The 27,452-nt window shown below is 31.5% G+C and overlaps 2 protein-coding genes across 2 annotated transcripts; one reads left to right on the top strand and one right to left on the bottom strand.

Annotated features, from left to right (window-relative positions):
- Positions 1–50: 50 nt before the first annotated feature.
- Positions 51–4,608, top strand: LOC18097597 (protein DETOXIFICATION 14). Its single transcript, XM_006384114.3, has 7 exons — positions 51–352; positions 2,665–3,209; positions 3,303–3,389; positions 3,510–3,566; positions 3,670–3,908; positions 4,040–4,245; positions 4,374–4,608. The coding sequence occupies exons 1-7, from the start codon at positions 122–124 to the stop codon at positions 4,434–4,436; spliced, it is 1,428 nt and encodes a 475-aa protein (XP_006384176.3). The 5' UTR covers positions 51–121; the 3' UTR covers positions 4,437–4,608.
- A 7,746-nt stretch (positions 4,609–12,354) lies between these two features.
- Positions 12,355–21,109, bottom strand: LOC18097596 (protein PIN-LIKES 2). The gene is made up of 6 exons (XM_052452302.1): positions 19,399–21,109; positions 16,167–17,898; positions 15,580–16,006; positions 15,251–15,451; positions 13,097–13,190; positions 12,355–12,903 (listed from the first exon to the last, which is right to left on the bottom strand). The coding sequence occupies exon 1, from the start codon at positions 20,762–20,764 to the stop codon at positions 19,400–19,402; it is 1,365 nt and encodes a 454-aa protein (XP_052308262.1). The 5' UTR covers positions 20,765–21,109; the 3' UTR covers positions 12,355–12,903; positions 13,097–13,190; positions 15,251–15,451; positions 15,580–16,006; positions 16,167–17,898; position 19,399.
- Positions 21,110–27,452: the final 6,343 nt, after the last annotated feature.

Here is a 27,452-nt window from a genome sequence, read left to right as displayed (position 1 = left end):
GCTTTAAAAATTTAAATTCTTATAGGCTGACAGATAGGAATTTTCATTATAAGAAGTACTAGAAAAAGATATGTATTATTATCAATAACTATCAAAATATTCATTCACTTGTTGAGAAGTTATGGAAGGAGAGGGAAAGAGGGAAGAGAGAAAATGGGCGATAACATGGGAAGGATTTGTTCAAGAGCTAAAGAAGGCAGGCTATTTAGCAGCTCCAATGGTGGCCGTGTCAGTATTGCAGTATCTCCTACAAGTTGTGTCTGTGATAATTGTAGGACACCTTGGTGCACTTGCACTCTCTAGTGCTGCCATTGCCACTTCTATTACCAATGTTACAGGGTTTAGCCTTCTTGTATGTCTTCTAATCCTGTCCTTTTTTTTAAACTTTTTTTATAAAGGTCCTTTGATCTTCTTGCATCTTTCAACTAGCATGAATCATTATGCTTTCAATTCAGAAATTAAGGTTGCTTTCTCTTCCATTAAGGAGAGAGGAAGAAGAGTTTCTTCAAGAATCCACTTCATCTATCCTGGGATTGAAGACAGGATATGATCAGGGGAAGGGAAAAAGAAAAAAAAACAACCCTAAGGTCCTTGCTAGTTTTGGATTAACCCCTAAATCTTATGTTTCATGTACAAAAATCTTAAATTTATCATTTAAACATTTTTCTTTCCATTCAAGCAAAAAAAAAATTATCAATTTTCTATTTGTCTATTTCCATTTTCTCCAATATTTTTGACCCCTCGTGTTTGTGAGTATACTTACAGTGCATTACGTAGTACTCTTCCGACCCACATCTCTTTCATGGAATCAAAAATAAATTTAATCTTAGCAAAAAAAACAAATAGCCAGAAATTTTTTTATTGTCGAACCAAAAGGAAAAATATTTTTTCATAGAGGAATATATCGGACGTCCGTAGCATGTCCATGCTGTCCGTGCTACGCATAGCAAGTTGAAAATTAAAATGATTCAAATTATAAAAAAAAGTTAAAGGGTGTAGGGATTTCAATGTAGCTTTACACACATATTATTATGGATTGCGATAATGAAATTTACATGGATATGTTGTGCAATTAAAAGGACAATGGGTGGTATTTTAGTATTTTCACGTTGTATTTTTTATTTTTAATCTAAAAACTATTGGCACGTGTTCCACACGCCCCAGCGAGTTGGCGGCACTCACGCCATTAAAGAGGTGTGTGAGACGCTTCCCGGTAACCAAATCTGGCCATCCGTCATATAACTAGATGCGCAGACGTGCCCTCTTTCACATGGTGCGGCGATTGTAGACATATCATGGTTGGATTGCCGTTGATAATCGATTGTTTGCGTTTTTCTTTTTTTTCTCTCTCCTAACAACTAAAGTGTATAATTGTTCTCTGTTTGTTTATTGTTTGGTTGGGTCTGGCAACCACACCAGACCAAAGGTCCTTAGATCTGGCAACAATGTCAGGTTCAAGAGCTTTGGGTCTGGCAACCATGCCACACCTGCACCTGGGTCTGATACCAAACATGGTTGCCAGCCTGCACCTAGGTCTGACACCAAACATATGGTGCCCTACTCTATGGCATCTATTGATATATAAAAGAGTATCATTTCATTGCACACTGTTAGGAAGACAAGATATGGAGCCCTCCTGAATGGAAGACTTAATGAATCTGGAAGAAAAGATATGATTGTCGGACCCAGACATGGATCTGGCAGACATAAACACATGGGTCCAGACCCAAGCGCTTTAGATTTTGCAGGCATGCCAGACCCAAGAGCCCTAGATCTGGAAGATATGTCAGACTCAAGCAAATTGGGTTTGCAACCATGTCATACCTAAGCCAGATCCAAAACGCTTAAAATATTCTCTATATTTTTAATATTTTAAAAAAATAAAATTGATATTAACCCGCTGCAGAGCATGGGCTAATATACTAGTGTATATACAAAAGTTGTTTGTTTGTTGTTTTCAGACTGAAATTTATTAACATTAATGCATGAAGCAAGTGGGTTATTGGGGTTTTTAAAGAGTAAATAGTTAATAAAACATGCATGTGTTCACTGTATTTGGACTTTTGTATTCCAAGTGCTTTGTTCACAAACAAAGACCCCAATCCTTCTGCACCAAATCAAGCTTCGGACTTGCATGTTGACTACCCTCATCCCATAAATTCTCCTCCCTTTGTCCATTCCACATCTTTCTAACAATATCCCTTTACCTACCTTTCCTTCTTCTTCTTCTTCTTCTTCTCTATTATAATTATTTTGCTACATTACTTGCCTCTTCGTTATTGGCAAAAGTCCTTCCTTTCTTTGTGTCAATCGTTCAATTTCATCCCATTATTAAAAAACTTTTCAATTAGTACCCTGTTCTGTTCAATTTTGTCAAAACTATAACTTCTATAAGAGTGGCCCATCTTTAATTCATACCAGCATTCTAATAAAAAACAAATTAAGAATTGAATAATAATCAAACAAATTGGGGTGATATAGGCCAGTAAAGCGTGAGCTCTTGCCTAAAGCTGGAGGTCGCTATGTATTATTATCATGTTAGAATGCCCTCTACAATTAAAAATGATTTTTTTTTCCAATTTTCTTTCTTTATTAAGCTTTTTTTTAACAATTATATTTGTGTTAACAAGCATAAATTGACCCGAGTTTGTAATTGGCAAACAGTCAGGAATGGCAGGTGGACTGGAAACTCTAGCTGGCCAAGCATATGGAGCTAAACAATATCAAAAGCTTGGAACCTATACTTACAGTGCAATCATCTCTCTAATAATCATGTGCCCTCCAATTTGTGTCCTGTGGATCTTCATCGGCAAACTACTACCTCTACTAGGCCAAGACACTTCAATCTCTCAAGAAGCCTGCAAGTACTCAATGTGGCTGATCCCTGCATTATTTGGGGGCGCAGTTCTTAAACCTTTGACTAGATATCTTCAGACACAAAGTGTGATTCTACCAATGCTCATAACATCATCTTTCATCCTATGTTTTCACACCATTTCATGCTGGACTCTTGTGTACAAACTGCAATTAGGACAAAAGGGTGCAGCTATAGCCTATAGTTTATCAACTTGGTTGAATGTGATATTGCTAGGCCTGTATGTAAAGTTCTCCTCAGCATGTGAAAAAACTAGAGCTCCATTGTCAAGAGAGGCACTTTATGGTATCAGAGAATTCTTTCAGCTCGGTGTCCCTTCTGCTATTATGGTTTGGTAATTTCTTTTACCATTTTCTTCTATCATGAAAATGCCATTTCTGTTTTGTTCTGTTTTCCTAACTATAATACTATTACGCGATCATCACAGTCTTAAATGGTGGTCAATGGAGTTGCTGATTTTGCTTTCTGGTCTTTTCAAAAATCCAAAACTGGAGACTTCAGTGCTTTCTATATGGTATTTTTAATATTTATTTTGTCTCCTATCCATATATTGACAAATTGGTTACCTGTAAAGATTGAATTAAATATTATTATAACTCTAATTTCTCATTGACATTTATTTTGCTTGATTTAGCCTCACAATCTCTACATTGCACTTCACAATACCATATGGATTTGGAGCTGCTGCAAGGTTTATAACCTTCTCCTATTGAAAGCATATTCTTTAATTCAAAATAATGTATAGATTTCATATCAATTCGTTCATGCATGTAGATTTCATGGCATTTTTGTAGTACACGAGTATCGAATGAACTAGGAGCTGGGAATCCTCAATTAGCTAGGATGGCAGTTCTGGTTGCATTGTTTCTTGCTGGCATAGAGTCAGTCATTGTGAGCTCAGGACTCTTCCTTTCCCGGCAAGTTTTGGGATATGCTTACAGCAATGACAGGCAGGTTGTGCGTTATATTTCAGTCATGACTCCTCTGATTTGTCTCTCATTTATCATGGACAGCTTACAAGCTGTCCTTTCTGGTTAGTTTCTTATCCCAGTTTCTTTTTTTGGTTTTTTGGTTAATATACAACTTGGCAATAGTAGCCTTAAATCGTTGTATAAACTTGACAATACGTGCTGATTTTAAAGTATGTGTTGTCCTTCGCATCAGGTGTGGCTAGAGGAAGTGGATGGCAGAAAATAGGGGCATATATCAATCTTGGTTCATTTTATCTGGTTGGACTTCCATTGGCTGCTGTGCTTGGTTTTGTAGCTCATTTAAGAGGAAAAGGCCTTTGGATTGGAATATTAGCTGGGTCATTTGTGCAATCAGTTCTTCTTTCTATCGTTACTGCTTGTACAGATTGGAACAAACAGGTCCTTAGTCCAATCTCTTTTTTCTTTCCTTCAACTTCTCTCCCTTGTATATATATGTTTTCATGTGCTGTTCTATTAGAGGCTCCCATCAAGTGCAATGACAAATTGATGACCTTGTGTGCATACAGGCAACAAAGGCAAGGGAAAGGGTATTTGAGAGAAGATCTTCAATGAAGGATGAGGATAAATAGATTATAAGAATGTATATTTTTTTTAGAAATGTTCGTAGCATGATCCTTTGATAGTATGAATTTGCACTTGGTTCATTGCCTTGTTCTTGTTGTGCTTGTGAGCCAAAGTGGCAGGGGATTTGCTATAACATTTTTAAAACATTGTAAATACATCATCTTATATTTATTTTAGAACAAATACCATAGCTTTAAGTTTTTTTTATTTTCTTTCAGGTTTAAAATGTTTGATCTTGAATCTTTGTTTGATGGTCCTAACTAAGTTAAGCCCCAAACCTTAAATCTACCAAACACCTCAAAAAAGAAGACTCCCCATGAAATTAACATACCATCAAATATCATAATCCAAATACAATTAATCAACATATAATCATATAATCAAAAGTCTATAAATACAGTCTTTAATAATGAATCTCCATATGCACATTTAATGATCTATATGCCTGAAATAAAAATCATTGCGGAAAGGAATAAGTTTCCACATCTCACTGAGTAATCAAAATAAATACACCAACTCTGAGAGGTGTAACTCAACTGATTAGGTCATAAGTTTCCTCCCTAAAGGTCATCAATTCGAGTCCCACAAACCTTAAAACCACTGGAGGCTTACATGGTCGTTAACTTCAGTGACCGTGAGATTAGTCGAGGTGTGCGCAAGCTGACCCGGATACTCGTATTAATAAAAAAAATAGATACACGATAGAATATTATTATCATAACACATATATGATGATGATTGTGTTAAAAACTTTCATATTAGTCCATAACTCATCACTTCGTTCCCAAGGTACATTAGTTTACATAATTGGTACAATGTTTTAAAAATGTGTGATGGCCAGTCACACTAAATACATCATATGCACGCGTAACTTACACGCATCAAATACATCGCATGTTGCTACATGCATACATGACATACATCATTTACACACCTCGTAGTGCACATATTAAACTCATCTTTTGCACGCCTTGTGTGCAGAAATCAAATGCATCCCTCTTGAATGATATCAAAATGCATAGTCCACACTTCATAAACACATATTTCATAATAATAACCACTCCATATGCAAACACACATATTTCATAGATACTTTCCACAATATATCTCTATCAATTACTCACAATCATATAACGAGTTTCATTATATCATATGGATGTAAACACACATTTCATATATATTCTTAAAGATATAATTCATATTTATTACTCATAATAATATATCAAATTCTCACTTTGTAGTATTCAATCACTTTCATTACAAAAGGAGTCGTATATGATGCTCTTGAAATACTTAAATATATTTAAACACAATATCAAATTAACTTTAAATTCAAACAAAATCAAATAAAACATGATAAATCATCAACACATTTGAATTACTTATTGGGACATAACAAAAGTCTAAATGATCAATAGATGTCATTATCAATATTTAAACATATAGATAATAATCATCAATACATTTGAATTACTTGTTGGCACATAATAGAAAAACTATCTTCTACCATCGGGACCAAATTTGTAATTTTGCTTAAATTCAGGGGTTAAATCATAATTTTACAAAATTCATGGACTAAATTGTAATTTTCACAAATTCAAAACCAAACTAAAATTCATCATCTTTAACTTGACAACTAGTTCTATATAGAATTCCAAAATATGTTTCAAGAGTCAAATTGTAAATTTTCTAAAGTGTAGAGACTAAAATATAATTTTCACAAATCTAGTACTAAACTAAAATTTCATTATCGTTTTTATACGTGTATGACATCGCAACTTTTATCCTTCTGGATTGGGTTTGGGGGTGAAAATAATAAGAAATTCCAGTCCTTTTATGGTTTAAAGGTTTGGAATCGCCACCAAATATTTTGATCACTAGAACTCTAACTAGTTTATAGAATTTGAATAATGGGACTAGTTATGTATATGAAAAACAATATAACCCCCTAATACACCATCCTGATGCAAGTTTCATTGTTTATTTTTCTGATTATTGTTAAGGCTTTGTTGTGTTTTTTCTAGCCATTGATTTGTTTATTAGTTAAAACAGATCCACCTTAGTAAAGTAAGTCCATAGTTTTATGGGTCAAACCTAGTTATTCTAAAGCCAAGATATATTTTATTATATATTATATGTTTGTTTCTCTTATTACTAGGAATATATCTTACGTATAAATTTATAATTCTTAAATATTAAAAGTAAACAATATGAGAGAGAAAAAGGGGTTATTTTATTTATTATGGGCTTAACTTGCTTTTTCTAATATTTTAAATACGTCTTATGTGTAAGTTCATAAAGCTTGATATAAAAATAAACAAATTTGTTTTTTTGGTGTTTTTAAAATTTATATCAAGTTTTAGTAGGCTTTATAAACTTGTTATAAAATCCAAGCATGCAAATTAAATATATTTTTATTTCTCATCTTTTTGTAGAACGCTAGGACAAAAAAAACTAAAATAGGTGAAAATATGTTTTTTTTTTACTTTATTTTATGAATAACATTACAAAGGTTTTCTTTTTAGACAATTCCAAGACATGCAAAAGTAATTTTTGAATTTTAGATTCTTTCAAAAGAAAAAAAAAACATTGAAAATGAATCAAATGCTTCAAAAATATATTTTTTGGATTTTTTGAAAAATATTTTAAAAAAAAATCAAGAATTGGGTTATGACAATCTTTAACCTCAAAACTAATCTTTCTAGAATTCTGAAAGAAGATTGGTCCAATTTCTTAAGCCTTTATACTCTTAACACATCAATTAAACCAATCACATCTTAAATCATAATTCCTAACCAAATCACCCAAAATCAATTAATTAAAATATTAATACATATTAATTATCAATCAAACTTAACAACATAAACTTTAAAAAAATCTTAGAAACTTTAACAAATTCAAAATCATAGTTAATAAAAAAATCATCATATCTTAAAAACATAATTCCTCTATCACCCATGATCTATCTCTTACCTTTCTTTTCCCGCCCTTCTCTCTTCTTCTTCTTTTTCGGTTCATCTCTATCTCTTTCAAATTTTTGGTTCCTTATATATATATATATATATATATATATATATATATATATAGAGAGAGAGAGAGAGAGAGAGAGACCAATAACTCCTATATCATTAATAACCATAATTATAAACATAAAGGCAATACTATATTTTTCCATTTAAGTTTTTAGAATATTATATTCTCTTTATCTTACAAAAAGTTTCATCTTTGAAACTTGACATAACTCAAATCATTCAATACCATAAATTTCTCATATAATAAAAAATTCACAATTATCTCCGGAACTCATTTCTTTATATATCAATCATAAATCAATGCTAAAAGTCTATTTCAAAAATCACAAAATATCACCATGCTTTCGTTGCACACTCTAATACTTTTAATAGGAAATAACTTATGCACAACTTATTTTTATTCATATTTCTCATAATTCAAACAATAATCTATTTCTCTTTGATCAAATTGCTTTGATACCATATTTGTCACACCCTGAAAACATATCAGTCAACCATAAAAAGAACACCACTGGCACATGAACAAAGAGATGCCACCGAAAACCTCTTTAGCCATGTTATGCCTCAAACCTCAAATCTATCATAAACATAAAAATAAAAATAAAAAAGATTCCACATAAAATTTGCATACCATAAAATATCATAATCCAAATACAATTAATCAACATATAATCATAATCAGAAGTTTATAAATTATCCATAATTGACTAATCATCAAAACACTTCCTCTAGCATTTAATAATCTATATGCTTGAAATAAAAATCATTGTTGAAAGGAATGAGTTACCATGGCTTTGCAGATAATAGAGACCATTAATACAAAATCACACAAATAATATAGTTTTTTTAGCCATCATCCTCAATGATTTATATAAGGACTCAAAACAAACAAACAAAACTATTTTTCTATTATATATATATATATATATATATATATATATATATATATATATATATATCATTATTTATTGACAAAAAATTTACAACAATCAAACATACATGAACAAACACATCAACACATTATAAAAAAATTCCAACACCAATGTCAAGCCATTACATCTTGGATAAACCTTCTCGATCCTCCCAATCTCATTGTGAAATATTGATTTCCATCTTTATTTCACTTGAAAACAAATTTTTAGTGGCATCATACCCTTGAGGTTTCCATACAATAGTGTAGAACCTAGCATTTCAAATATTTCTCAATAATATGCATGAAAATAAATAATATATTGAAACTTATTCAAAAATTCATTTTGAGGTTTGAAATTGACCTTCAAGAGTGGTTGGGGTTGATAGAAAGTTGTTGGAATGGACTAGCAATGTCAGCACATGACGTTCACACCTTGTCATGACTAGTGGCACTTGGATCTATGCTCTGGTGGCAAGGAAGGCACATGATTGGCTAGATCAAGTGTGCAAATATGAGATTGATCCACTTAAAGGTTCAATTCTCTCTCTTCTTCCTCATCTATCCAGGTTTTTTTCTCTCTCTCTCTCTCTCCATTGCTTGGCTACTGGTGTGCTAGGCCGTGGGTAGTGGTTTGGGTTAAGGAAATGGTTGCTCGATTGGAATGAAGGGTTAGTCGGTATGGTGACTGGTCGTTGTTGTCACTAGATATGGTGTGGAGAGAAAATTAGAGAGGGGCTGATTTGTTCTCTCCCTCTCGCTGTTTTTTCTCTCTCTTCAGTTTTTCTTCTCTCTTTTTTTTCCTCTTTTTTATTTATATTTCTCTCTCTTTCTTGATGTAGTGCTTTTTCTTTCTTCCTTTTTTATTCTACCCCTCTTCTACAGTTCTTTTAGCACCTATTTTTTTTTCTCTCTTTATTCCTTCTTATCATCTTATCTTCTCGTACCTTCTACAAGCTTTTCATGTTTTCTCTTTTTTTTTTCCTATCCTTATCCTCCTATCTTTTAATTACTTGGAGGGAGGCCAAAACTTTATTTTCATTTTAGTCCTCTTTTCCTTACTTACTCATCATTCCACCCACTAATCGTTTTTATTTTACTATTTATTTTTCTTTTCTTTTCTTGATTTTTTAATATTTCAATTTTCAAAATTCATTAACATGAATAAGACACGCAAAAGAGTTACAAAGTATAAAATGACTGCAAATTGGCTGAATTTAATCAAAAAGTATTTTTAAAAAAATTCTTATATTATTATTTTATTATTATTTTTGAAAACATGTTAAAAAAATAGAACTAAAAAACAGGTTACGACAACAACAATAAACTCTACCTTGCCTCTATTTATGTTGTGTATTTAAGCTTAAGAATTTTCTTTTAAGATCTCAATATGAAAATATGCTTGCATTTGGTTAGTGTTTTAAGATAGAAAAGATAAATAAATTATTTGGTTGAATAGATAGAAACATAAAAATAAACTTATCATTAGGACAATTTTATTGTCATTTCAAAACAAAAATGACAATGATACATGTCTTCTCTGTCCTAATTGTCTCTGTCTTTTTTATCCTAAAGCAATAATCAAATGCTACCTAAGAAACTTTACAAGTTTTTCCAAGAAAAAGTTTATAATTAAATAACAAAGTTAATTATTATATGAAAGTTATTTGTTTTAGGTGTGTGTATGTAATGAGTTTCATAATCTTTCATTATGCTCATCATTAAAATTATTTTGAGTGGTTTACATGTTACAAAAAAAAATTAGGAAACAATTAGATATATTTTATTGGTTAGATACAAAATATGAATGTCTTAAAAAATTTTTTAAAAAAGTGTAATTAAAATTTTTAATTATTTATTTTAATTAAAATTTAAGGCAAAAACTAAAAAAAAGCTTCATAAAAAAACTCAAACGCTAACCTAAGTGGGCTATCTTCTAGCCCTAAACAAAGAGGGCCAAAGCCGCATACTTGTTCCCTTTTTTTTTTTGTTAAATCACATCATTCACCAAATTCATTAAAAAAAAAAAAACAAAGTAGAATGTGTAGTCTATAATGGCAGACGACACATTATCTACTGGTTGAATTCTAGTCACCTTAGTTGCTCAAAAAATTAGGGTATGACTTATAAGATCCAAAAATCTCATTTTTCAATCTCTATTTTTTACATGAAAACACCTAAGAGAAAAAAATAAAAACCTCAATAAACCCATTTCTAGCCTTAAATGAATCCGTTAAATAAGTCATTATTTATTTTATCACAAAACATCTAAGTCAAAAATTCAATATAAGTTTCATCAATTTACAAGCAAATATAATTTTAAAAAATTGAAAACAAACCCTAACATGTACAAATAATAAATCCATACAATAAATTTATATGAGAAAAAACTATAAAATAAGTAAACACCCAAACAGAATACATATACTACAAAAAATATGCAAAAAAAATAAACATTTTAAAATTAAGTTCAAATTAAAAAAAAGGTACATTTGCTTACTTAAAGTGGAGAATCCTCAATAAAATTTGAATCAAAACACAGATGCTGACAAAGTGGGTGTTATGGTGACCAAATTTGTTATCAGAGGTTGAATTATGTCGAGATTAGAGGGTGGTTGTTTGTTACAGAAAAAAATACATAAGGAAAAAGGAAAAATGTAGGAAGGGAAGAGGAGGGTCGATCACCAGATCAAAAATTAAAATGTACGATTTGCCTTTTTAAATCTCACTATAATACCCTCTGTCATTTTCTCGATATGTACCGAGAGAATTTTTCTGTTGATGTTTACCGATAGATATAAGAATGAAAAATTTTGTTGGTAAAGATAATCGTAATATATCAATAGAATTTTTCCGTCAGTATTTTCGTATGTATTTATCAATTTTCTAATAATGATGTATAAGAATGAATCAAAAAATTTAAAAGTTGATGAAAAAAAAAACACTATTGTAACCCAAAGTTAAATGTGAGAGCTTGCACGTTGAAAAAAATCATAGAGAAACCACTACCGTTTTAGGGTTTTTATTTATATATATATAATTGTAATTGCAATATAATAATTATCACATGGTATTGTTTTACAAATATGTTAAGCAAGTATTTAGTCTGCATACTTGTGTTATTAAAGTACATGCAACTTCATTAGAGGTAGATGATTTAAAAATATTTACTATTATTTTTGTGGTCCCTAACTCTCAAAATATTTTTTATGGTAGTTGAGTAAATTGAAAATAACTTAGTGCTTTAAGACTACCTATCATTTTATACTCCATCTACTTAAATTGAATCACACACATATATTAAAATTAATATAATTTATGTGAATTGAAAAAATAGAAACAATATATAAAAATACTCATGTATAATTTATTTAATTTCAATTGCATCCTTTTACAATTTAATTATATAAAATTAAGCCTGAAAAATTGAATTCAAGTGAAGGAAACAAGAAGAAAAATCAAGTTAAGTTTCATTGTGCGGGCACAAGTTTTTACAACAAATGTATGGTGGTAAATACAGCAACAGGCCCTAGATAAATATGGAAGGATAAGATAAGATTAGTATCACATTACCAGTGGTTTCCTAGCCGTGCAAGAATTTATGCTCTGGAGGTTATGGCAGACAGTGCAGAGAGCAATTGAATCATCCCTTTGATAAGTCTGTTGTGATCAAATTATGACTGAAATTAGCCCTCGAACGTCTAGATGATTAAATTGTTGACTTGCCCTTCTAGCTCAAAAGCCTTCATGTGCTGGGAAAAAGAAAAAGAAAAATCTTGCAGAGTTACAACTTCTACTGAGATTTTCAAGAAATCATTGACTTGAAGTTAATAAAATTACTTTTAGAACTAATGATTGAGCTGCATTTTTACACTAACTGTGATTATATCTTTGATCATACAAGAATCTATCTATTTTTTTTTATATTGAAAGCTTCAGATGCTCTTGACACATGCAAGGCATCCCAAAAGAACCTTAAAATGTTGAAGTGCAAATCAATTCAGAATAAATCAGGAACATTTTAGCAAATATCTATGATGTCTGCTGAAAAGACACCCTCCATCTGTCAAATCTGAGCATGGTCTAGACTTCAGACATGTGCAAGGAATCCTAAATATATTAATTATACCTTGCACAAACAACCAACAAAGTTTGGAATCTAACTAGCTGGCTTTCCCCGCGATTCGCTGCGGGGGATTCACAATCGTCATTAAGCGAATCACTGATCACAAATAGGTGAGAAATGACATACAAAAAAGATTAGTAGTAGAAAGATCTCCATGAAGAAAGGATGGGAAAATAAAGATATATTTTTATGTAAGAAGCATGCTATTATGTAAGAAGTGCAGCAAGGCCAAAATCTCCAATCTTCACTTCTCCTTGGTTCCCATTCACAAAAACATGACACTTCAGATCTCTTTGGATCATAGCGGGGGTCATGGCTATGGAAGTAAAGAATCCCTCTCAAGATCTGCCCACACCAATGCTTCACAGCTCTTAATGTTAGCTCTTTTGCGCTCTAGTCTATACCTATGAAAGACCAAAAAAGCGAAGAGAATATAATCATAAGATTATAAACAATTCAAAAGACCCATAAAGCATAATCAGCAGAAAAGTAAAGAATGGGCCATGGAATCATTAGTGTTTGACAAATTCTTATTGTCTTAAAGTCCAAGAAGTGAACATTTCAGTCACAAACAACAAACCATTACCAAAAACTCACAGTAGAGTCTTCCAAAATCTTCAGGGTTTTCAAGGAACAATTGAGGCTGACTTGGTTCCTAGCAACTTCAATCCCTTCACTGCTCTATACCTGCCTAAATCAATCAACAAACCATTATCAAGAACCCACAGAAAGACTACAAAAGATTCCAACTTTGGCAAAAACAAGACATGAGCATCCATCAAACGCAAGCAAAAAAAATTAAGGCGGCTAACATACGGGAAAAGAAAATTTCTAAATGGGCTTCATACAAGGTCTTTGAAGCTCCTCTGCTAAGGCTATCATTGTAGCGCAAGAACAAAATGAAACCCCAAAATCAAGCTTACAATTGAAAGAAGAAACACACAAACAGAGAGAATAGAAGAGGAAAGAAGTACTCTGGCAAATATTCTAGGTGGATCAACTTCAACAAACTCAGGTCCTCGTTTGTTTGCTGGAAAGTAGTTTTTTTTTTAAAAGTGAATTCCAGGAAAGTGAATTATTTTCTGATGTTTGGTAGTGTAATGGAAAATAAGTTGGAAAACACTTTCCAGTGTTTGGTTATGTCATGGAAAATAAGCTGGAAAATAACTTATTAATGTTTTATTTTTCTCAAGTTTATTAAAATAATGAGGAACAAATCTTACAAATTAAAAAGTTGAATGAGAATGAAATTGAAAAAAATATAATTTCATAAATTATCTCAAATAAAATAAATAATAATCAAAATAATAGAGATCAAATCTAAAAAATTTTAAAAAAATGAAAGATTAAGAAATTAAAATAATAATAATTAACATTTCATAAATTCTTTCAAATAAAATAAGTAACAATCAAAAGAATGAGGACCAAATTTGATAGATAAAAAATTTCAATAAAAAAATGATAAGGAAAAAGTAAATAGCAATTATAAAAATAAGGACCAAAGTTAATATAAAAATTAAATTTTAAGAGATGAAATTGAAAAATAAATATTCAAAACAAAATATATATAGCAATTCAAAAGTTTGATGATCATATTTGATATAATCAGCAAATAATGACATTTCTAAATTTTTCACAACTTCCGGAAAGTGTTTTCCGCCCAAATTTTCCAGGAAAACACTTTCCTGGAAACCAAGCCAAATTTTCCTTTGACTGGAAAGTGTTTTCCGTTGACCAACTTTCCTAATGACAAACAAATATAGGAAAGTTTGGAAAGTTGTTTCCCGGAAACCACTTTCCGGAAAACTTTCCGGGAAACAAACACAGCCAAAAGGAAAAACACTTTCTTGGAAACCAAGCCAAATTTTTCTTTGACTGGAAAGTGTTTTCCGTTGACCGGAAATTGTTTTCCGTTGACTAGAAAGTGTTTTCTGTTGACCAACTTTCCTAATAGCAAACAAACACAGGAAAGTTTGAAAAGTGGTTTCCCGGAAACGACTTTCCAGGAACAAACATGGCCTCAGAGTAATCAGGTGGTTTCATGATGTGAGAGAACATTAATTCTCCAAAACTTCCAAGTGCTTATTTTTATTCTCTCTTTCTTTCTTTGTTATGATTCAGATTTCCCCTCATAGTATTTTCCCTCTTCTCTTGACTGAAAGGAGGACTGAAGAGTCGGATAAATGAGGGGAAAGAAGAAAATTTCAATAATGAGGTTATGCCAGCATAGAGATGATCCTAATTTCCTTGAAAGTTTTATATCTCAATCATAAGATCATAGGATCACTTCCTTAAATGAAACCAAATAAGCTAGAAACCCTATTATTATCTTACAGTATTGCATTTTCTCATGCCATGGCTAACAACACCGTGTGTCTTAAAGGGCCCAGCTACCAAAATATTATTCCAAGGAAAATATTATTTTCCATATCTTCCAAGTTTTGAGTAGAACTCGACCAGCAAAGATAGATCACTCCTATTTTAACATCTTGCAATCAACAAAAAACTAGCAAGTGGTATGCAATTTGGATATCTGCACGTAGTAAGAAACAGCTTAGACATACTTTGCATCACCGTAAGCTTGCAAGAACATGACCAAGCCCTTAAAAGTTTACATTTGTGGAAGAAGAAAAGTTCAAAATTCAACTTAGACATACCAGTGAGGTTTTGTTCAGCCTTCAACGCATTCAATAGACTTGTTAACTCCTAAACTTTAATCTAGTTCTAAAAATTTGCTAGAGAGAAACTTACAGAGGTGAAACACCAGTATCATGTCCATTATCAGTAAGATCTGGCCAGTTGTAGTTTGCAGACTCCTTAGCTGCATTTTCAGCAACTGGTTTTTTTTTTTTTTGGCGGCATCGTTTGCTTTTCCATTGCCAATGGCACTTTCCTCATCATCATTGTCTCCATAGATAGAAAGCCTGAACTCTTCAAATGCTTTGACAGCTCCTAGCCAGTGGACCATAAATATGAACATTTTTCAAGTAGACAAAAATGATTGTTAAGATCCGCATGAAGGGCAGATAATGAAAGAATGGTGGATGCAGTAAAAGATAAGAAGTTAAATTTGACCTTACCTAGCCATGGCTTCTTCGTCAAGAAGGGTTTCGTCATTGATTTCTGGCATGTCATCTTCATCCATACCTTGGGCCTGCAAAACTGCAGAGTGTCTCTGCAAACATGCAAGAATTGTTTTGGAAATCACTGAGGAGGAGAATCCAGCAAAGATTAAAGGAAAGGAAAGGAATGAAATCATAATAAAAATTAAGTTCACACTACTCAGTGTCCAGCAATAATTGTAATACTACAGCAAATTAATCTTATGGAACGTGCTATATCCATATTGCTGGAAAATTGTGGATGATAACACAAAATGGCATAGATGCCATCCATGTCCAATTCATCTAGTTACTTCCTTTTAACAGTTCAGCATCCACAGACTTTGTAATCTTTCAGGGCATATAAGCTCCAACACTCACATAACAATAATCCGAACCACCAACACTGCAGAGGAAAAAAGCAATTGCAATTACATTGTACTGTTAAAACCACTTACTAGATCTTGGTGGCTATGAAAGGGAAACATACATCAAAGGAAATTGATGAATAGGCAGGAATAAAACGGAATTATATGGAAAAAAAGGAAATAGATCAGGCCACATACCTAAAAACAGTAGGTAAAAGCACAAACCAGTCTATGCATTTGCCTTTCTTGGATGTCGGTTGGCTATCTGATTTGAGCTGAAACATTTACAATAACTGTAATTTACAATAGCATGAGGCCGTTGTAGTAGAGGATTGTGAACAACAGTGATAAAACCAAGGGGAGCATAACCTATTCAAATCAGACCAAAGAAAAAAAAAAAGAAAGAGCATCCTGGAAAAAATGCTTGCAATTGTAAAAGTAAAGCATAGATTCATTTCTCATACAGACAGCATGGCATTCAGTGTGAAAACTGAATCAGTTTCATAACTGCAAAACTAAAAATAAACAACGCCAATTGACCTAACAAGTTGGACACAACATTAACAATCCATTCCCAGTTCTATCATCTCGCATCTGCATCATTATTGGAGATCTCAAAATTGAACATGGCTAAAAGACAGAAAATATTCTTTCCATCTTCGTCATGATAGCATGAATTTCTGTCTTTGCATAAAACCTTTACTTGAAAAGCCATAAAAGTTTTACTGAGAATAACTATGTTATCATTTCTAAGAGGTTGTACTGTAAAGAAGAAGGTGCAGCTCAAGGAATAATTTTACTACATATAGTAATACTCTAGCATCTTTGCTTTTGGTTCTGCTTTTTAAAGGATTAATTGAATTCTTCTTCATAACCATTGCCTCGAATCAGTTATAGACATTCATTTGAACATTTACAATGAAACTGTATGCATCCAAAGTCAAACCCCTCTACTATTTCCCATAATAAAAAAAGAAAGAAAAATAATTGGCTTGTGGATAGAACACACATCAATTTAAAATTTATTACTGATGCTAACAAAAACAGAAAAATTAATTTTAGATTTTAATTATTAGGATCCGTGTGTCAACTATATCAATGTTTTAGATTTCAAATTGCCATGCAGTCATGATCGTGATGAATGCTAGTTCATTATTTGTTCTAGATACAAATGAAAGGTCATGTTGCTACAAATCAATCATTCCAAGCAAGGAAGGATTCAGTCTTTGTTAAATGCATGGACATGATCCACCAGAAAAGTGATGCAGGTTCATTTAAATTCAAAGAAGACAACCCCAGTTGAAATTTTGAATCAAGTTTGACATTGAACTGTCAAAAAACCAGCTAACTTCCAAATCTAAAATCATTCAATAGCACAAAAACAAAAATCTAATCTAGAATAAATAATGGCCTTTAGCTTCTTTTTTTGTTAGTGCAGTGCCATATCAAGAAAGATTTATCCATTTTAATGACATTAAATGGAGGATAAAAAAAGTTATGGTTTGAAATGAGGTTGGCATTTGTTATTTGATGATATAAACAATGATATGACAAAATTAAAAGCTGCAAACTTGGTGACTGTCAAGGAATTAATAGACTTCTTCAAACCTAGATCTTATTGAGATAATTATATGTACTTATGGGAATATTTAGGAAGTTCATGATCTAAAGCTTACATGCAACTTTTTTCTAAACAGAATCTGCAAATATGACAGCTAAAAGAATGGTGAAAATAACATAATTAGCAGAACTCTACTTCAATAAGCTGGAGTTATACGTATGCCCCAAAGTTTCAGTCTTTGTTCTAGTGCAACTACACTTAAACCTCTCTTTGTTTTCTTCTTTTTCCGGGAAGGGCATTGATATCAGCTAGGCAGCAAGAAGGAATCCCACTGTAGGAAGCTCAGCAACGATATTCTTTCCCACAACCCTACAATCATATTAGTTATTTGCCTTACTTCAACTGGATCAATTTCTACTGTCAATTGATCAAAAAACACACATAAAAATGCTTAAATGTAAACAGATAAAAAAATGATGGAAAACATAAATAAACAGAGAATAAAACTTATCTTGTAAAGCATCTTTATTCATCTATCCTGGAAAACAAACCCAAAATGAAAAGTAATTGTTATCCTAAGAACAAAAACAAATCAAAAACCCCAAATTTATTTTTCACTCACCTCAGCGATGCAATTTAGCACCTACCAGCCCAACATTGAAACATGTCACATGATCCATCCACCCTCCCCAGAGAGCACAAACCCTCACATAAAAGGGGAGACATCATAATTATAACAAGAGAAAGGAAAGGGAAGGCAGAGCAAAAGAAAAGGAAAAGTAAAAGAGAAAAAAAGAAAGAAAGAAAGTGAAGGGGCTGGTCTGGCTGGGGTCAGGGCACAGGGGAGAGTAAGTAGTAGCAGAGGAACTGATAGTCCGTGCCGACTAGTCGTCACCTCCCCCCCTTTCTAACTTTCCACCTTCACCTCTTTATAAAACCCTATCAACTCTCTCTTCCCCTCTCTTTCTTATTATATGCAGAGAGGCATAATTGATGAGCCAGTTTTTTAAATCTCAGATCCATGTTTGTGGTTTTGGGGAGAGAGAGCATATCGGCATAAAGATAAAAATAATAATAAAAGGGATACATGTCTGGTTACTGATCTTTCCAGAGACAAAAACAGAGAAATGAAGAAAAACTCAGCGGCGGTGGCAAAAACCCCAGTTCTTTTAGAGTTGTAGGGTAATATTAAACATCTTAATCTCTCTCTATGAGTCCAGGTAGCTTGGTCTCAAATTTGAAATCTCTAAATGAATCAAGAGAATAATACTTTTGGCACTGGAAGCTCAACCATCCTCAGCTATGCAAGGAACTCTACAGGGTTGGAATGACCTCAACAAGGTAAGTTAACTAGGTGTATCGGGGTTTATCAGCAAGGAACTAGTGCAATGAAAGTGCAGTCCAGCAACTAAACAAATCCCAGTCTGTTGTATCCTCTAGTAAGATGCTCACTGGTATAGTTGAAGGATTTCATTTAGCTCATGTGGACTAATAAATAAGAAAAACAACGCAGGTACACGAACTGCTAATCAATGACATGTTCTGGCAGGGTTTAACACTTTCAAACTGGCAATTTGTTGATCAGATCCATGTGTTTTTTATTGTTCATTTGATAGTTCAAACTTCAGATTTCCATCTACCACTTGAGCTAATGCCAACAGACTAAGCAATTGGACATTTCCTATCCTACTGAATCTTGCAAGTTTCATTATATGCACTTTGATTAGCATACACAAATCCTTTTACCAATTACACAAATCATTCATGCTGAAATAAGGTTCTGTGTTCATCTTAATCAGAAATTCATGCCCAGTGCATAAATTTATATATATAACTGGGAAGCATTAAACATGAAGGTTAAAGAAAAACCTCAGATATACGAAAAAAGCAGTTTAAAGTAGACAATGATATATATCGAAAGAGAGAGCACAGCGCCCACATGCTGCCAGAACAAGAGTGCCGAAGCCTCCTTAACTGCATAACCTCTCAAGCTTGCAATAACTCCCAACAAAATGGCACTAGGTGTAGTGTATTGCAGCAAAAGCACAAACTGGTACAATCGGTCCCCGGCGATTAAGAAATTCCATTTATCAGCCAAATAGACGACCCCAATTCCAATTACAGGAAGCACCAACAGCCTTGCAACAATAATGCCAATCGTGGTCCGAATCCCAAGTTTCGATTCATTTGGACCCTCACCAAGCATTCCCCCAAGAATAAGCATAACAGAAGGCACTGTGGCATCAGCCATCGTACCTAAACTGTCTGTGATAACTTCAAGAGGAGCATGGGCACCATAAACCATATGTCTGAGAGCAGGGATCACTCCAATAACAATAGCTAAGAAAGAAGCAACTGTTGGAGGCTGGAGAATGTGATGAATTGGTGTCTGTTCAGCAACAACTCTAATCTTTCTAGCCACCCTAGGTTCTGCCAAGCACCTAATGGACTTGGAGCTACTTTCACCTCCCTCCTCTCTTCCCTCTTTCATTGCTTCAAGATCAGGAAAATTTGTTTGTGAAATGCCAGAGACGCTATTGAAGAGGCTAGGAATGAAAGGCGTCTTGCTATGTTCAGTTTCCTTTTCTTCTATTCCTGGCAACTCAGCTTCTACAAGGAGAGGCTTACTGAGATCAGCAGGCACCAACTCAATCTCTATCTCTTCATCAACAATCTCACACTGCTCCAATGGGGGCTTCATCATGTGGTAAACAAGTGTGTAAACGAGAATAACAGAAACCCATTGAGAAAAGGATACATAAGCAATACCATTTCCATAACAATCCGGACCGAAAGGAGCATCAGAACTGTGACACACTGATGCAACTACTGCCAGTGGAATATTGCCAGTGTTGCCAAAAGCAGTCATGATGATTGTGAACCGAACAAACTCCCTCGGTGGCCGGCATATAAACGCCACCAAGCAACCCAATATGCAACCAATGGCAGTACTAATGATTACATTTACAGGAATGAACCACCAGCGAACAATATTCTCGAGAGAGATGGATGGACCAAGTTGAGTGAATATTAAACAAGGCAAGAACAAAGCAAAAACAAGCTTACTAAGGAGCTTGAAAGTAGCTTTAGGGACAAGTTGGACTTTTGGGTGAGCAAGAATTAAACCGGGGAGAGCAAGCGCTATAAGCTTCAATAGAGGTAGTATTGCAGATTTCACTTCCTCTCCTTCAGATTTTATATTTTTCTGAACTGAAGCAAGAAAAGCTTCCATCATTTTCTTCACTCTCACAAACTCTCTTGCGAATCCAAAAGTACTAGTGGATTGAACTATACAAGTTCCAAGCAAGCTTTACAAGACAAGGAAAACCCACAACAAACTTTCAACTCGAAGGGTTTTTGTCAATCAGTTGACCAAATCATGCCACAACAAAGTTTATCAAATAACCCAATCATAAAACGAAAATCGCGAGAAACTTCACAGGCTATGATATAATTTACCAGCAGAAAAAATGAGGAAATTTTCATGGACCATGTGAAAAGGGAGGCTGAAAATCTTCATAGAGAAGTTGGAGAGAGACGTGTAGATTCGAGGTTGGAGATTTTTCTTTTTTTTGAATTTAGAGCATAACAAAATTGGGAAAATAATAGGGTCCACAAAATATAGAGATAACTAGATGTCATTCCCCCGCGATGTTGCGGTATTGTTGTATATTTATGTGTTGTAATGGGTTTATGAAAAAAAATCATAAAAAAATTAAAAAAAAATTATATGAAAAAAATTGTTTCAATTCATAATATTTTGAAGAAAAAAACTACAAAGTTAAATTCTCAACTAGCTTAATATTAAAAAAATAAAATCGACAAAGATAATTTTGGAAAAAATCTTAATAAAAAAAAATCAAAAAAAAAACCATACAGAGAAGCACTGTAGCAATCTATAGTGTTTAATGAAGAAATCTAGAGTTGTAATTCTCAAACAGCTCATTGTTAAAAATAATAAAATCGATAAAGATAATTTTGAAAAAAAATCATGTGAGGGAATACTGTAGCAATCCACAGTGTTTTTAACAAAAAAAAACTACGAAGCTAAATTCTCAACCAGCTCAATATGAAAAAATAAAATTGACAAATACAATTCTGAAAAAAAAAAAAAAAATCATAGAAAAAGAAAGAAAAAACTATGTGGGGAAACACTGTAACAATCCATAGTGTTTTAAAGAAAAAAACTACAAAGCTAAATTTCAACTAGCTCAATATTAAAAAAATAAAATCGACAAAAACAATTCTGGAAAAAAAAAACAAAAAAAAGAGAAGAAGATAATTTTGGAAAAAAAGAGAAAAAAACAGGAAAAAAAACATGTGGGGAAAGTTAAAGCTAAATTCTCAACTACCTCAATATTAAAAAAAATATTTGACAAAGATAATTTAAAAAAAAAACATGTTGGAAAACACTGTAGCAAAACACAAACCATGTGGAGAAACATTGTAGCAATCCACAGTGTTTGAAAGAAAAAAACAACGAAGTAAAATTTTCAACCAGCTCAAAATGAGAAAAATAAAATCAACAAAGATCATTTTGAAAAAAAAAGAAAAAAGAGAGAAAAGAGAGAGAAAAAAAAACCATACATAGAAACATTGTAACAATCCATAATGTTTTAAAGAAAAAAACTACAAACTAAATTTTCAATCAATTTAATATTAAAAAAAATCGACAAAGATCATTTAAAAAAACACAAAAAAAAAAGAAGACAATCTTGAGAAAAAAAAAACAAACATGTAAAACCCCAAAAAAAAGGGGGGAAATGAAAAAAAATATGGAGAAAAACAAAAAAAAAGGAAAAAGGAAAAAAAATGTGGGGAAAGTAATGGTACTTTCCCCGTGCATTTTGGAGTATTACTTAATATAATTTAGCAACTCATTGATCACATCTCCAATTTATATGATCCATTTTAAGATGTTGTTCGGAATTGTGGTAGTGGTTGTTTTTAAAATATTTTTTATTTAGAAATATATTAAAATAATATATTTTTTATTTTTTAAAATCATTTTTGATATCAACACATCAAAACGATCTAAAAATATATCTAAAAAAAATAAATTTAAACAAAATAAATAAATTTTCATGGAACGCGATTTACACCACGTTCCCAAACGGTGTCTAATTCGTTAGTAGTGACATTTATTAGTGTTGTTTCATTCATTGTATCGTCAAACATTTTTTATGGTATTAATAATGTTGTTATTAGAATTTTAGTGTATTTTCAGGGTTTTTTTATTTTTTTTCATTATAATTTGTGAAGAGAAAAAAAATACTTCAAAGACATATTAACACTTTAATGATAACACTATCAATACAATTAGAAAATATTTAATGAAATAAATCCAATAACACCAGAAAAAAGATCACTAATAATAATCATAGTTGGTCACACAAGCCGCTCAAAAATAATAGGCGGCTCACTTGTCTTTAGACCGCTCATGAAACTCATTTTGATTAATATTGATTATTTTTTTTAGTATCGTTAAATTCGTTTTATCAATATTTTTTTGATAACATTAATATTGTTATCATTAAAATTTTAGTGTGCCTCTAAAATCTTTTTTTTTTCTTTCTTCTCTTTTTATTATAATTTATGTTAGGTTATGTATAATTTTAAGAGAGTTATATATATATATATATATATATATATATATATATATATATATATATATAACCTGTTAAATTGTATTATTTATATATATATATATATATATAACCTGTTAAATTGTATTATTTTTAAAATTATTTTTTAAACTGTATAATTTTTTTATTTTTTAATATGCTAATTTCCGGGGGGGGTAGAAACTTTGGGTGATGATGTTGAAAGTAAATACCACCAAGCGTCCTAATAGTCTGTGTTCATCTTTGATTCTTCTTTTCATTAATTTAGCTGGTAATTGATACGGAAAATAACATACCCTGACCGTATAATCCCGTATGGATTATAACTTAATTAAATAGATCTTGAATTTGCTCTCTAGAAATTATTAGTTCGAGTTTTATAAATCTCATAGTTATTGAAGGCTTACAGATTGTTAACTTCAGGAGCTGTGAAATTAATCAAAATACACACAAACTAAACCAAACACTCATATTAATAATAAAAAAATACTACATTAAGTTAAATTAAATTAAGAAAAAAAAAAACACTAAATGGCTTAAGACATTTAGTACTATAGCAGTGTACTCATTATACCGTGGATTGCGATTGTATAGTGATAGGCTTAAGGCTTAAGATATTTTTGTTTTTTATTTTAAAATCAAATAGTTTATATTTAGGGGTAAATTAGTTTTTTTACAGGAACTACTTGTACAGTTAAAAGACATTACTACTCTTAAAAGAAAATAAAAAAGTATATAAGTTATAAGTGAAATGGTAAAATAATTTCATTGCCTTTAAAATTAAAAAAAAAAATTAAGAAAGGAGTCCAAGATTATTTTTGTTTTTTAATAATGATTATTTCATTATAATTTATTTGAAATAAGAGCAGATTAGTCTTTTAATAATTAAAAAAAATAATTGATACATGCACAACAAGTGAGCAATACATGCAACGTCATATGGTAGCCAAAAAGACCCAACTGCCATGTCATTTGAAGTGTTCCATAGTGGCACAATTGATGGAGCAGCTCGTGTGGTGAAAATTACAGCAGTCAAGCAGTTATGAAGTTTTTTCTTCTTCCTCACCAGTTAGTAAAATTTAAAGTTGTCCTTTCATTTGTTTTTTTTTTAATTTTGATCTTTATTCTTTTTATGGGTCTTTATTTATTTTGAATTCTTTTTATAATTTTTTTCTTTTTAATTACATCACCTATTATTTTATTTTATTTTTATATCAAATATAATTCTAATTCTTTTAAATCCTAATTTTTTTTTTATTATCAAACTAGGTAGAAGGGTGAAGTGAAACATTTTGTACAAGTTGCAGAATAGAATTTTTCTTAATTATGAAAAAGAAAAAAAGAAAAAGTGGAAGCCAACTAGCTTGGAAATCTTGACTGATGGACTGAATGCTAGATCATGTCAATCTCTCTGAGCTTAATTGTATGGTTACGTATTGAAGGTTATCTTTGGCAAAGACAAAGCATTTGCCCACTTGAAGGTTAGCTTTCCAAGCCCTTCATACGTGATACGTCCCAATCAACCAAGCTCCATCAGAACAGAAGCAGTGTTACTATGGTTGTTGTTTAAAATATTTTTTATTTAGAAATATATTAAAATATTATTTTTTATATTTTTTTAAAATTATTTTTTATATTAAAACATTAAAATGATTCGAAAATAAAAAAAATATTAATTTAAAATAAAAATAAAAATAAAAATCAATTTAAAAAAAAACATTTTTAAAATGCAAAAACAACATATGATCTAGCAAACACATTCTACTTAGGAAATAACTATATTGCACCTGAAGACCTAAGGAAATGATCTTTCTGGCTTTTATAAGCCAAACAGTGTTAACGATGTATAATTAACCCTTATCATTTTTCTTCTCCCAGAGAAGGCATTGAAATACAATTATAGGGACCAAACAATAGGGCACCTAACCATATAGTAGGTGGGCTAGTAATAAAAGTTTGGGATCAAGGAGTTTGCTTCCCCTGTGGTCTCAAGTTCGAGCCTTGAGGTTGCTAATATTGATGGCCACTGGAGGCTTATCTGGTCGTTAACTTCAGGGTCCGTGAGGATTAGTCGAAGTGCGCGTAAATTGGCCCGGACACCCCACGTGAATAATAAAAAATAAAACAATAGGGCACCTGCCTTTTATTTATTGAGAACTTTGTGAGGGATTATTTTGCATTTTTCTTAATCTATATGGACGTTATGTAATGTGGCTTTGCAGTTATAGATTGATATTTGAAAAAACAAAATTATGGTAATCAAGCTGTAATTACTAGATGCTTGTACAAAGAAAATAGAAATGTTGAGATAGAAAATTAAAAAAGATAATTTTATTTTAAAAAAAGAATTCTTATATCTCCTCTCTTTGATTTCTTCTTTTTTTCTATAGTGAAAGCATCCTGTAATTACAGCTTTAACATTATAAAATTTTCTTGATTTTGATTTGAAATTGATTGCACTGCGAACTAGCTTATGGAACTCAAGATTGGAAATTCCTTGTGTTATATAAGTCATGTTTTCGTCCTTGAAAAGTGAAATTAAAAAGACTTATGTAATTTTTTTTTTTTTGGTCTAGAGTATTAAAAAATCTACTAAATCCTGACTAATTCGATTGAGCCGGGTCGGTTCATTAAAAGATAAAGCTCTTCCAATCAATAATGGGTTTTATACATAAGACTCGAAATCAAAACTTTATTAAAAAAAAGTTTATTATTAATCCAGAAAAATCCAAATGGAGCAGAATTTGGTTTATGTGATTAAAAAAATAATGATGGGCTTAGCAATTCAGGAAAAAAGCTGTCTAGCCCCTGCCGATTGTGTTAGGCCTGAGGAAGACCCAAAGCCCAAAGGGCTTTTTGGGCCAGCACTTTGAGTCTGCTTTTGCAGCCTCCCTCGTCTCCAAGATATCCTGCGTTTCTTTTCATATACTGTTACTCCAATAATATTTCTTGCTAGGAATCACGGATCCCTGTTTTTTCCAAAGAGAAAAAAAAAAAACTGAAGAAATCTTTTCTAAGAAATGAGTAACTAAGAAAATTTTTTTCTAATATTTGATTAAGTTATAGAAAATCATCTAAAAAATATGTTACAGTATTTGATATGCACTGAAATTAAAATAACTCTATTTATATTATTTGAACAGTAATCTTTAAAAATATAATTAATTTAACATTAACATAACGTTTTTAATTAGTTTCTTCAAGCTTTTGAGCCCTTGGGGAAAATGCTTTCTCCTCATGAGAAAAGAGGAAAGTAAATTCTCCAAAGTAAAGCATAATTTGTATTTGAATGAAAAACAAGTTCTCCAATCCATTTTCCAAATTACATCATACAAGAACAAGTCAGGAAAATATTTGTAGGGAAACGTTTTTATGCAAACAAACGTTTTCAAGCAAAAGCAAAAAAAAATGATTTGATTTCGTGATAAGATCTTTCTAAGCGAATTCAAAGTACCATCGAACAGAGGTTACTTGAAACCGTTACCAAAAAAATTCAATTTTTTATTTTTTATTTTTTTACTAAAATTTAATATAGTTTATATGTTTTAGATCGTTTGATGTGCTAATATTAAAAATAATTTTTTAAAAATAAAAAAAACATCATTAATATGCATTTCAGCACGAAAAGTTATTTGAAAAGCAACCGCTACCATACTACTAAATATTAATAATGCAAGCTAATTTGACAAGGATTTCGCTTGGTTATGTCGTGTCATTTGCAAAAGAGATGAAGTCCATATTCATCGTTGAAAGTTGAAACAAAAATTTTGATTTTTTTTTTAAAAAAAATTAGAACTTTATAATCAATTTTTTTAAAAAAAAATAGATAAAAAAATTTAAAAATAACATAATTTTTTTAAAAAAAAATTCATGAATATAAGACACAACTTTTGAAAAATAATGAATGAAAATCATGACTTTTGACAAAAACAAAAAAAACAAGTAACCTCAAAAGTTGTGAGTGAAAATCATGACTTTGACAGAAGAAAAAACAAGTAATCTGAACCTAGAAATCAAACTTAGGTTTAACCTAAAATTAAATTCAAATGCAAACTCTAAAGAATATCCTAATTTCAAATCATAATCTTAAACACCAATCCTAAATCTTAAAAGTAAACATTAAACATTGATACTAACTATTAACCCTAAATATAGGGGTTAGAGGTTTGTATTTAGGATTAATGATATAGCCGAATTAATAGAAATTCAAAATTTAAACAGTTAGATAAAGTTCCGCTATAATTACATAGAAACTTGCCACAAACAGAATATATGGATATTCTTGTAAATGTTTTTATA

The sequence above is a fragment of the Populus trichocarpa genome, chromosome 4 (genome assembly GCF_000002775.5).
Source record: "Populus trichocarpa isolate Nisqually-1 chromosome 4, P.trichocarpa_v4.1, whole genome shotgun sequence".
NCBI classification, from domain to species: Eukaryota; Viridiplantae; Streptophyta; class Magnoliopsida; order Malpighiales; family Salicaceae; genus Populus; species Populus trichocarpa.
This window is presented reverse-complemented; position numbering and strand designations above follow the sequence as displayed.

What these genes read in the sequence shown, in the direction of transcription:
- LOC18097597 (XM_006384114.3), top strand. Translation starts at nt 122, where the DNA reads ATGGAAGGAGAGGGAAAGAGGGAAGAGAGAAAATGGGCGATAACATGG. An exon ending in ACTTCAGTGCTTTCTATATG is followed by an intron (nt 3,390 to 3,509) that starts GTATTTTTAATA and finishes TGCTTGATTTAG; the next exon opens with CCTCACAATCTCTACATTGC. An exon ending in CTTACAAGCTGTCCTTTCTG is followed by an intron (nt 3,909 to 4,039) that starts GTTAGTTTCTTA and finishes CCTTCGCATCAG; the next exon opens with GTGTGGCTAGAGGAAGTGGA.
- LOC18097596 (XM_052452302.1), bottom strand. Translation starts at nt 20,764, where the DNA reads ATGATGGAAGCTTTTCTTGCTTCAGTTCAGAAAAATATAAAATCTGAA.